The 12,148-nt window shown below is 44.2% G+C and overlaps 1 protein-coding gene across 2 annotated transcripts in view; it reads right to left on the bottom strand.

Annotated features, from left to right (window-relative positions):
- The window catches only part of PINX1 (PIN2 (TERF1) interacting telomerase inhibitor 1), a 60,142-nt gene extending 47,994 nt beyond the window's left edge, over window positions 1–12,148 (bottom strand). The window contains exons 1-5 of one of the 2 annotated variants that reach the window (XM_048079353.2): window positions 12,002–12,148; window positions 7,057–7,166; window positions 4,550–4,642; window positions 3,752–3,830; window positions 140–232 (exon numbers count right to left, since the gene is read on the bottom strand). In XM_048079353.2, coding sequence (XP_047935310.2) covers window positions 140–232; window positions 3,752–3,830; window positions 4,550–4,642; window positions 7,057–7,166; window positions 12,002–12,020 — 394 coding nt within the window. In that variant the 5' untranslated portion in view covers window positions 12,021–12,148. Of the gene's footprint in view, window positions 1–139; window positions 233–3,751; window positions 3,831–4,549; window positions 4,643–7,056; window positions 7,167–8,979; window positions 10,116–12,001 lie in introns of those variants that run through there. The other variant, XM_013184462.3, reaches the window with a different exon arrangement.

Below are 12,148 nucleotides of genomic sequence, written 5' to 3'. Positions count from 1 at the left end.
TTAGGCAGGTTGCTGCAAGGGGTATTTCTAAACCAAGATTCTACTTGTCATATATAGACTACAGAAAGTAACAGATCACCTTGACATATGCTTTACTAATCTTGGCTGGAGCTTACAAACCAGAAACAATTCCTCTTACCTTTTGCAAACTTCATATAATGGACACGTTTCTTGGAGGATTTGGATTTTTCCTCGAGACTAAACGTCGTCTTCTGATTAGTCACCGAGGACTCTAAAAAATAAAAATACAGGTTCCAACCCTGTTAGAGAAACACTAACAACCGAATTCAAACATCACTGTAGTTAACTTTCTCTTTCAAAACCAAGTTGTAACAGCATACCACTGAAGGAAGCATGGTAACTTTCCTCTGAGACATGTTACTGCGTGATTCTTTTTTTGCCACATCCCCTTCCCTTCCCATTTCCAATCTAGTGTAATTTGAAAAAGGCAGATACAAGCACTGCAGGTCTAAGGTAAAGTCTAATTTAACGCATTTTCTATGGTAAGAAGAAGATGGATCAGTTGTGCCGTTTGTTACAAAATATTTCCAGTGCTAGTGTCTGAGAAAGCCGTAAGAAATGGTACAAAATAAAATACCGAACCTGAATGGACAGTAAGGGAGAGAAAAAAATTAAAGACATCACACCAGGCAAGTTTTCCAACTCTATCGCTACTTAAAGTGCCCCCATCTGGGCACAGTCTGGTATCTCTGTGTAAGGAAATTAAACAGGCAGACCTTTTTCTTTCCTGAGGCCAGCTAGAAGTGCCACATCTATATTATTTAGTTCTTCTACCTTTCAGTTGAAGGGCTGCTTCTGAGCTACCCCACTGGGAATGGTCTCTGGGGATTGCTAAGTCCCACTTTCATTCAGGAGTTGTTTGAGAGACTGTTAGCTTGTGCAGGTCAGAAGCATGTGAGGGATTATCTAACTATTTAACAATAAAGATAGCAAGTCTCTGTGCCATGGCAGGTTACTGGTACAGACATGCTATTTGTTAATTTAAATCTGTTAATTTACAAGAAATTATTGGAAGGAGGTAACCTGCAGTCCAGTAAGAACTACCTAATGGTTCTGTCCCAAAGAGAAGTAGGCACGACAGGATTCTGTGCTATAGAAAAGGCTACTTAGGGTGAAATGTTTCTTTTTTTTTTTTTTTTTTTTGCCAGTGGCAGCTGGGATAGGTAGGGAAATCAACCCATACCCTGCAGGCCAAGTTGAGTCACCTTTTTCATACAATCCCACCCCTGAAAGCTGTGCAGACCAAGTTTTTCTGACATTGGTATTACAGCACTTCACAAGTAGTGCCACCTGATGATAGTCATAGACCTAAAAATGAGATCTACAGCCCGCAGTGGGAGAGTTTATTACCAGAAAGCAGCCTCAGATCTACTCTGGATGTTGCACGTAAACCTTAACTAGAAAATCCAGTTTTAGACAGATTTTGCAGTCAACTTGAAAATCCTCAATAGAAGGGCCTATGGGCAAAGTAAGCATGACAATTAAAATACCCTGACTATAGGCGCAACACTCTGAGCCTGCTCTCCTATATGCTTGTACTGAATTTTACACAGGAAGGGACTTCCACAAGGCTTCCTCCCGCACTTCATTCTTACAGCAAAAGGGGTAGCAGCACCGCCTTGTGCCTTCAAGAAGTAATTTCACCGAGCTTAGAAATGTGCTGGCAATGGGCACATACAAGTTGGTACATCTGCCTGTCTTCTGCTGTGTCTAAACGCAATTTAGTCATAAATAAGTTGGGGCATTTCTAGAGCAAATCTGATACAGATAAATATTCCGAAGCACATGACAGGCACGGCCAGCATGTTTTACCCCATTTTACAGACACAGTCCTCACCACTCAGCATCCCAGCAAAAAAGCCAAGAATCAAAACTCCTCACCAGGTGCTCAGCTAGAAAAATAAGAGAAGAAAGCTAAATCTATCTAGATTAAGGGTATTTGAATGTTGGCATACAAACCGACACAGGGCCCTTCCTTCCCAATCTCTAATTGCAATCCAGCTCTGGCAACTACACCAGTTATTTAAGAACAATGAAGGTTTTCAGCTGACTTTTAATGCAATTTGAAACTGGATGATGGCCAACAATGTAACATTTGATCCTGCAGCACAGCTGCAGGCGGAATTATCTGGATGAGTTTTGCCAGCTTAAACAATTGCCAAAGAAACAAGTTTCAGAGCAATGCTTACAGTCTGCAAATCACCCAACGTGATTCTGACCGGGACTTTTCAACTTGCATCCGAATTTGTGCTCAGTGACTGAAATCTCTTGTCCAAGCTGCTAAAAAGACCAAGGAAAAATAACTGAGTAAAAAAGGGAGAAATATGGTTTTATGGGACCACTTTGTATCCGTACAGATGACCTACAGGATAGAGTACAGCTTTAGGAACAAGACAGCCTTGCTCAATGAACCTGCCTCTGTGCTGACTCATTGTGCCCTTGGGCAAATCATTTCAGCTCCCTGCTCATCAGTTTGCAGGTTTCCCACCAGTTACACCTAAACGATCTTCTCATGGCTCAAGTTGGAACTTGGGTAGGATTTAGATATAAAGGTAGACAGGAACTTTTGGAATTTCCCTACAATACGCTATTCTACCTCTTGAGGACTTTCACTACAGCAGCTAGCAGCACTGTGTGGCCTCAGATCACGATGAGGGCTCCAATGCACGAGAATAACTTAACACAGCAATTAAAGTAACTGTTTTTAAAGCATTGTGTTTAGAATTTTAATCCCAGCCCTCTAGGATTAGACAACAAGTTTGAGACTTCATTTTAACTGATCTTCCTCCTCCTCTTTCTACCTTTCCTCTTCCTGAAAATCTTTTGCGCACAAATGTTAAGGATGAATTAAGAGTGGCTAACTTCATTAAGCTGGCAATTCCGACACCAGCAGCACGTGGACAAGTTGCTGTGCCCAAACAGAAGCCCTTGGTTTAACAACACTCCACAGGGTTGTTTAGATGTACGCTCAGAGTTTGAGATGTACCAGTCCAAAGGAGAGATTGTAAGCCAGCTGAAATTCTTTCTGTAAGCTCACACCTGACAGCCTTGCATTAGTTCATTTTTACAAACCAAGGTCAAACCGCACAACACTTTTCAAAACCAATAAACTTTATAAATAGCCCCTTTGGGAGAGCTGTGTAGTTACCCCACTTGTGTGCTCTACAAAAATCACATTATACTACACTCAAAACAGAGATGCATAACTCTGAGTCAAAAGCAAAGGAGCAGCTCTTTGAGGACAGGAAAAGTAGGTATTCAAGAAACCACCAGAGCATGGAAACCAGATGTGATAGTTAATAAGGAAAAAGGAAGGCAAATGCACTGCAATGGTGAATGCCTGTGTTCTGAGCTTTCATACTGGCTCTGGATGCTTTAAAAAGAAACAAGCACGGCTGTAGTACATCCCAGAAAAAGGTCCCCCGTGTCTTGGATAAAACTCCCAAACTCAGAATTTTGATGTTTGGTTTCTTCAGTAAAAAGCCTTTAATAGAGGTTAAACTGATCCACTGAGATCTACGCATCCAGGCAAACTTAAGCATGGTCATGGATGGCAACATGCCCTTCAGCTCCCAGGGATCTGGGGGGAGAAAGAAAAGGGGGAGCTGCTGACCTCCGCAAGGATACACTGCTAGCAGCCCAAAGGATTGGGCCTCAGCTAGCCTTGTAAGACAGAGAATGGAAACTCTGCTAAGCTTCCAGCATCTGATTGAGCAATGCATGAACCTACCTGTTTCACCCTGTCCGTGGCAATCGTTCAGTTCAGCCAGAAGCTGGTTGAAGTCATCCTGATGAGCAATCCAGTTGTCCTGTAAATATCACCCACGTGAATACGAGGCAACAGTTTTCAGACCTAACAGAGGTTTTGCTAAAACAGGTTTTAAACTCTGCTCTCCAAGAAGCAACTTAATTGCATATACTCAACCCTTCTTGATGGGAGGGACCAACAAAGCTCCACAGGTGGCAATACTAACAACAGCGTACTACAATCACTCCGACGTACTGAACTGATAAGGGTTGTGTTTGTAAGCCTTTAAACAACACTGAGCTGCTGTTGGCTCTGCACGTCCCAGTCTGCATAAGACGTTTTTCAAAACTAGGCAGAAAATACTAGTGTGATTTTCCAGCAATGAAGTTATTTAAGTTGTTGATTCCGGGACAAATATCTTTAGAAGCACATTCAGCTCTCCCTATATACCTGAACTCCAGTCAGGAAGGTGACTGTGTAAGGATGAGGGGCAGAAAGCATAAAGCTAAGCTGGGTAGGAGACACAGGGAATAAGCAAATATTTTAGTGATTCGGAAGCAAAAACTCTCTGAACGACCTAAGAATTCACTGTAACCTTTCCAAGCAGGTACTTACTTCCAAAATACCTAACAGAGCATAACTACACTCCAGCTCAACAGTTTCTGCAGAGATATTCACAAAGGTACATGCTACCACCAGGTGTGGTAACAGATTTCACTAAGGTCCCATTATAAAAGCTGACAAGGGAGCCACATCTCCTTACCTGGGTCTAGCACTCACCTCATGATTGATGGATGCTCCTAACCCCAGCATGTTGTTTTTCACCTGAACCTTGATATGTTCTGTATTTCCTTGCTCCTGAGCACCAAGACCCTATGAGGATTTAAGGGGAAAAAAAATGCAAGGATTTTCCAGCAGTGACTAAGCAACTTGAGCCGTTGTAGTGGAAGACATTTTGCAATGAAATACAGCAAGAAACCACAAGTTACTATTTGCTTGCCTGCAACTGAATCCATTCACAGACATTAGCACACAAGAGATATTATGTATTTTTAATTTACTACTTAACCCTCCAGCAAAATACCATAAACACTAAAATAACAACAACGTTAAACAGTCGGGTGATTAATCAGAAAGCCACCTGACATTCCTAGGCAAGTCCAAAGTGTTTACAATTTTCAAACAAGACACTACATAAGAAAAACATGCCTCTTACCAAAACCACCTCCCTCATGGCAAAGGCAGCTGCGTAAATGCTGAGAGAGATGCCACATGGAGCTTACAAAGCAGAACGGATTTATATTAGAGGGGTTGAGAGGAGGTGGAAGGATCAGACTGGAGCTAGCAGGTCATTAAGAACTTTTTCCATCTCACTCACACTCATGATTTGGTGAAGATACCGGGGCAAATAGATGTTGGGTTTGTCTATCCTAAAAAAACACAAGCATTCAAATCTGGGAAGCCATCTTTAGGTCCAGTGTTATCTTAATTGCACAACCAGGGGAAAAAAAAAGAAACATTTGCAATTGAATATTACTGATATCTACCTGCTTTTCCACCCCCCATCCTGTCACCAGTAACAAATGACCATAATAAATATATAAATAAATATATATATAATAAATATGTATGTATGGGTCTTGTGGAGTAGTGGAAAGAAGCCCTGTGGACAGAGCCTGTGCATATCCAACATGCAAGGCAATGACCACACTTGCACACGGCTGCTCCTACCACAGACCCAGTAGGTTTTTTGGTCAGTGGGGTGGCAAATTTACCTTGAAACTTCATCTAACCAAGAAGTATGGAAACAAGCAGGGCATCCTGCCACGACCTAATTCCAGCACAACTAATAACAGGACTAGTGTAAGCAGCTTAATTTCAGAGCACAGATGGGCTGCTGCCCATTGACTTGGCCAAGCTATGCTTCCATTTGTCTGAGTTTGTGGCAGAACGGGGATATAAATCCCTCTAGCACAGCTATAATTCTTGTAGAGAAAGATCTAGTAGCTCACACAGGGAACTTAACTGTGAAGAAGACGAGAGGGAACCCTCAGAAAAAATTAAAGCATCACGAGGGCCTTCCTTCCACACCCTCACACAAAGTGTTTGTAACAGCAAAGCATTATCCATGTTCAGAGGAGCTGCTGGCAGCCTGAAATACCATCAGTACTTTTTCCTACTCTGGTTTACGTACCTATTTTTGGTCTCACACTTACAAAACAGCCACGTATACAACTTTACATAACAAGACAGTACCCAGTCCCACACTTTTAACAGTTTGGTCTAAAGCCTAGTGAATCCAATCCCAGTTCTTTGACTTCAGCAGCCTTTGAATCAGGGATCGCTGCTTATCGTCGGTGAAATTAAAGACAGAAGCCAGATTTCTGTGTTATTTTGCCAACTGAGGCAACAGGAGACTATACTGAGAAATCCAAGGGGGTAGGCTTATTTTTCACACTAAGTTGTAATACATTCACAGAATTAAGAACGGCCCTAATGTTGTTAATTTAAAAGAAAACAGAGGAGATCTAGGAGAAAAATTAAATATATAACACAGGGCAGGGCAAGTTGCATGTGTTTGTTTCACTAACCACACTGATGTGCAGGCCCAAATTTCAGCTTTGCTGAGGCTCCTTTGTGGAAGTTAAACTGCTTTCAAGTGGCAGCAGCAACGTCTGCAGCTATCTGCACTGACCTAGAGATTATTCTCAGCACCAGCAACCTGTCACCCTACTGCGCAGGTACACGTTGGAGTTGGGAAGGAATGCAACTCCCATAACGCTGTGTTTTGGCCATTCAGGGAACAGATCAGAAGGAACCTTTAAAAACGGGTGGAAGATTAAACTCCAGGTCTTGGGAGTTTCTTTCAGCAGCACAAACAGCCACGGAGAGAACCGAGAGCATGAAAGCAGCTTAAAGACTTCTCTAAATGTCACCTGATTTAAACGATCCAGCTCCTGCTCTGACTTGTGGACACTACCTTGTCAAAGAGAGGGTAGAAAAATGGGAGAGCAAGAGAGGAACAAGCTGGCAAGTACCTTTGTAAGATATTATAGAAGTCTGATGTTGCTCAAATTCTCTGCACTCTTAGCAAACTTGAAGGAATAAATCAAACAAAAAGAACATGGCTGTTTTAAATGCTGGGGCCAAGAATCCCCCAGCAGTCTTACACCCACATGTCTACCCCCCCCCCCCCCCCCCCCCATTTTTTTTTGGTAAAACCATTTTCAGTTCAGGAAGAACTGAGACACCACCCTTCATCTAGACAGCTCTCCTTTAGACCATACCTTTCCTTTGGACCAGCCCATCTTTTCCAGCATCTTCTGTCCAAATTTAGTTTCATCTTTACTCCAGGCGCTGTTTCGTGGATCCACAGACCACTTCTGCCTTCTACGGGCTAGAGAAGAAAGGAAAAATTCAGACAGGCTCTATTTACATTTCCACAGTATTCCAAATACTTAATCAAGTCAAGAAAAGTCTTTCATTAAAAAAAAAAAACAAAAAACAGATCAATCACATTTGGGGGGCTTAATCCTACTGTGTGATATTGAAAAAAAAAAAGTCCTATGAAAACCTTTAGTACAAGGAATGCCAAAGTAAAACGGCCACGGAAGTTGTCATCCCTACGGATGGGATGCAATCCAGCAAAGGTGTTGAGGATTACCATTTAAGTGCACGGGCTTAAATTCCATCTTTATATATTCCAACTTTTTTTTACATCTGGCTTCAACATAAAACGTACAAGGGATGAGATTTTAGTGCTGGCTTTCCCAGCACTGGACAAATGGCCACTGGCCATCCTTCCTCTTACTCAGGAGTCTGAAGATTTGCTTTCATAATGAAAGCCAAGTCAAAAACCAAACGTAAGTGTGCAGTTCAGCTCCTCTGGTCAATGCAAACCAGAGGGATTTCAGCTCTTGGATCTGCCGCAAAATGGCTTGTTTGGAAACTGAAAAGTCACCGGATATGACTGCAGGTGTCAGAGATCCAAGGGAGACCCAGGGCTCTTTTGTCCTACGTAAACCACTACAGAAACCACAGTCCCCCAGGCCCACATGCGTGAGTTTGTCTCCATCAGCAGGAATAGCTTCTTTGAAACCGAGGAAGAAAAGTTAGCGCCGTTAACCAGCCCCTTTAAGCGCACACCTAAACACACGCAGGAAGAGAACCTAAATAAACAAGACAAAGAATGGGAGACAGGAAGATTACAAACTTCATTAACCACCATGGGAAACAGCGGATCAAAACTGACCGGTTAACCCAAGGCCACAGAAAGTCAGCGAGGAGCCAAGTCCACCGAGGAGCTTTCATAATCAGGAAGTCATCTCTCCCGAAAACGCAACGCTTCGGATTTGGGCCAGAGGGAGAGAATCTTACGAGCACGTTCAATTCATTTTCTGCCCATGCCTGGTTCTTTTTGAAAGAACTAACACCGTCAGAGTGCAGGATGCTGGTTGTTTTTTAACGTGCTTCTGAGCCTTTGAAGCTCAAATAAAGTGCTGCAGGGCAGCCCAACAAAAAAGTAACGTTAAAAAAAATTCATAAAAGCCCAAACGGTCCATAAAAAAAGATTTTACGGTATGTTAAATGACTTAGTGCTGTGAGAGAAATTATTTAGTTCACTCATTTAGTTCACTTCTCTACACAAAAGTAACAACCTCTTTCCATCAGGCAGAAATATCCCCTACAAGCCCTGTCTGTGCTGCTACCAGAAGTTGGGAAAACGCCACCGCGGACTGTGATTTTAGACAGACCCCAGCAAATTCAGGTTCCCTCCTGAATTCTCTAGGGATTTGGGACAATTAGCATGTTTTGCCATCTTCTTTCACCCAAGACGCACAGGACCTTTAAGGACTCAAGTTTCCAGGAGTTTATGGAGAAGAACGACTTTTAAATTAAGGTATCATGCTGGCACCAAAAAACAAGTCCTTCAAACGCTGTGAAAGTTGCTGCTTTCTTCCATAGCCGACAGTGAAACATTAAGGACAGAGAGTGAACATAAAGGCCATTAAAAAGAAGCAATTTAGAGGAGAATATAACGCTGCTCACCCAAACAGCACCCCTCCTTTCCAATTTGTTTGTCCCTTTGTTTAAAATCCCTCAATTATCAATTAATTTCCCTCACCTAGTCACCAAACCCAACGTATTCAATACCTTTTTTTTAGATCTAGCTCTAGCAGTATGCTGTCAGGTATTTTCAGCACGCTCACCTTCTGTTACACTGTCCATAGTTTCCCAGGTGATGGCTTTGCAAATCCCAAGAAATGAAATTCAACGCAATTCTTGCGGCTGTAAAGCCACTGCGTGTATTTAAGGATTTGTCTACACAGCAGAGGTAATCCGTGTCAAATGAACACGGGAGTTTAAATTAACTTCCAAACCGAATTGTTTGATGTAGTCCAACTAATCCACTTTAAAAGCTGACTTCTGGTAATTCTCCTGAGTACCTCCCCGTACAGAAGCCCTCAGATGTTTTACTCCCAGAAGGACGCTGCTAACAAAACCCAAGGGCACCTCCTGTGGAGATTTCTCAAGTTGAAACATTTTAAGACCTTCCTTTTCCCAGCAGCTTCACCCCAAGTGTTTCAAATCTCTTAATTACCATTAAGTATTACTCCTCACACTTGTGCCAGGTCAACACACCCCTTTTCATATACGGCAAGCTATCTGTATACTTTCAAGAAGTATAAATCACATCAGAAGTGTCTGTTAACCAATTTTTAAAGAGCAAGGAAGGAATCAACCTGCTATCTTCTACCTAACAACAGCTCAGAAGGCAACACGGATGTCCCGGGCTGCTCTCAGAAAGAGAGACTGCAATGAAATTCCTGGTGAGCAGCACCATCCAGTGGAGAAATGGGTCATTTCTTCAGATAGTTCAGACACCCTGCTCTGTGGGAAAAGATCAGTTCCTAAACTCTTCTGTCAGGGCTAATGCTGTGCCCTAAACATTAACCATCACTTCTGAACGTTCCCACCTAAGCCACTGCTGTGTGCCCCCAGATGGCGTTAACACAGGAAATAACGAACAGGTAAAATTTCTCCAGTGAGCAGGAAAAAAGATATTGCCCACAGAAGGGATTTTATTTTTAATCCAAGCTACAAAACTCCCCGATGTGTACTTTTGATTTTCCAAACCAGCACCACTAAGATAGTTAATCACAGCTTATTAAAAGTCCCAGTCAAAAGCAAGCAAAAACCAAAAGCTAACTTGTCTGCCATTTTGGCAACTGCTATATTTTTTAAGTTCGAACTACTGAAGCACAGAACAACCAAGTTTACCTATTACCAGTTTAGCTCACAGCATCACAGAGGCTATGCGGACCTCTCAAAATCACCTCCTTCACCCCCTGCTCAAGCAGGCTGCCTCGGACAGTGTCCAGGTTTGGTTTCAGTACCTCTGTGTTCAATCTTTTCTGCGTTTGCCCACCTGGGAATTCCCGGTGTTTCAGTTTGTGCCTACCGCTTCTTGTCCTGCCACTGGTACCACCGAGAAGTTATTTCAAGGCCCTGCGATGCGTTGCTTTCGCAGCTGTAGTAAAACCAATTAACTCGACTCTCTTTTAGGATGAAAATTAGTAACAACAGCTGAATTAGAAACAAAATGTACATCTACATAACATGGCCTCATAACTATAACTTCAGATGAAGGCAAGGAACACAAATAACCCTGCAAAGATGGAGTCTCAGCAACTAGATTTTTTTTTTTTGCAGCAACTGACTTCATGTTTCCATTACATTACTGGAACAGGAGTGTCCAAGAAAAATTCTGAAAAATGGTACCAACAAAGCTTACATCTAAAACAATCTGAAAATTACCTATTTAAGTACAGTTTGATTTTTATCAATTCATACCTGCATTTTCCAGTGGGAAACAGATTTTTTTAATTAGTCACTATAATGAAAGCCATCTTTCCCACAGTCGAGCAAATTTATTAGAGCTCATGCTCTCATGCTAAGGGTGTCCTGACACCAGGAAGCTTATCTGAGCCACATAAGGACATTAATAACCATCATACATGAGCCCTGTCCCATAAAAATCTGCAGTTGAAAGTTTATTCTTTTCACTTGCATAGTTTCAGTTTGCTAGAAAAGACTACTTTGCAGAGATGCACCTTGAACTTAGAAGTGAAGAGAGAAACAATCAGTAGTTTCTGAAAAAAAAAAAATCATTCCCACTTTGGCCAATCAGGAGTGCTGCTTCTTGCACTGATAAGCATTACCCGAGGAAGAGTTACCCTGGGTTATTCTTGGCTGAGTTTTAATGAATTCCTTTAGATATTCCTGTAGTCTTCTTGGGACTACTGGGCCTGGAGCAGAGGAGGCTCCGGGGGAGCTCCCCCATGGCCGTCAGGACCCGCATGGAGGTGCGGAGAGGCCGGAGCCGGGCTCTGCTCGGCGGTGCCCAGGGCCGGGCCCAGAGGCCCCGGGCCCAGCCCGGAGCCCCGGCGGCTCCCCCTGCCCCTCAGGCAGCACTGCTGGGCCGGGCGGGTGCCGGAGCCCTGGCACAGGCTGCCCCGAGAGGGGCCGGGGGCTGCTCCTTGGAGAGCTCCCCGAGCCCAGGGCCGTGGGGCTGGGCACCCTGCTGGGGGGAAGCTGATGGGGCGGGGGGGGTGGGGGGGGACCCAAGTTTTCAAATACCTTTGAGATAAGAGTAAATGTATTTCCAACAGCAATATAAGAAAAACGTTAAAAATGTGTAATAAATATATAATAAAATGGAAAGTCTTCAGAAACGCTTCATTCAGTGAGACCCTTCTGCAAAAAGACAACTGCTTGCCCTTCCCCTGAGTTTGCTCTTAGTTTTCCTCTTTCTTCCCCAAAACTTTCTTACTTTTTTCTCTCTTCCCCTGACTTTTCTCCCAGTTTCTCCCCTTTCCTCCCAAGCTCTCCCTCAGCTCCCCAGCCTCTCCTTTCCCCACACGCTCCCCCCAAGCCCTTCTCACCCCTCTCCCCGCCCCAATTTCACCCCCGCAGCCCCCAACAAACCTCCCCGGGGCTGGGAGCCCCTCAGCAGCCGAGCCCCGGCCCCACCGCTCCCCGAGGGGCTACCACTGAGAGGAGCCCAGGCCCGGACACCCCCTGGAGCCCAGCGAAGGGGCACATCGGGGCCTTAGGAGCCCCACTAGCGGCGATCCCCCACCCTATAAGGGGGCACCACGGCCCCCTCAGCCCCCCTCAGCCCCCCGGTGCCGTTCGCGGCCGCCGCCGCCCGCCCGGAGCCGCACTCACGCTCCGCCAGCATCGCCATCTTGGGGGCCTCCCTCCCGCTCCCGCCGCGGGGCCTTCTGAGATCTCGGGCAGCGAGTGGGGCATCCGTAAGGGAACGCCTGATCGAAAAGCTGAAATTCAGGCGAGCGTAGGAGCCTCCTCATGATA

Source organism: Anser cygnoides, chromosome 3 (genome assembly GCF_040182565.1).
Source record: "Anser cygnoides isolate HZ-2024a breed goose chromosome 3, Taihu_goose_T2T_genome, whole genome shotgun sequence".
Lineage (NCBI taxonomy): Eukaryota > Metazoa > Chordata > Aves > Anseriformes > Anatidae > Anser > Anser cygnoides.
The sequence above is the reverse complement of the archived record's forward strand: the minus strand, read 5'-3'. Positions and strand labels throughout refer to the sequence as shown.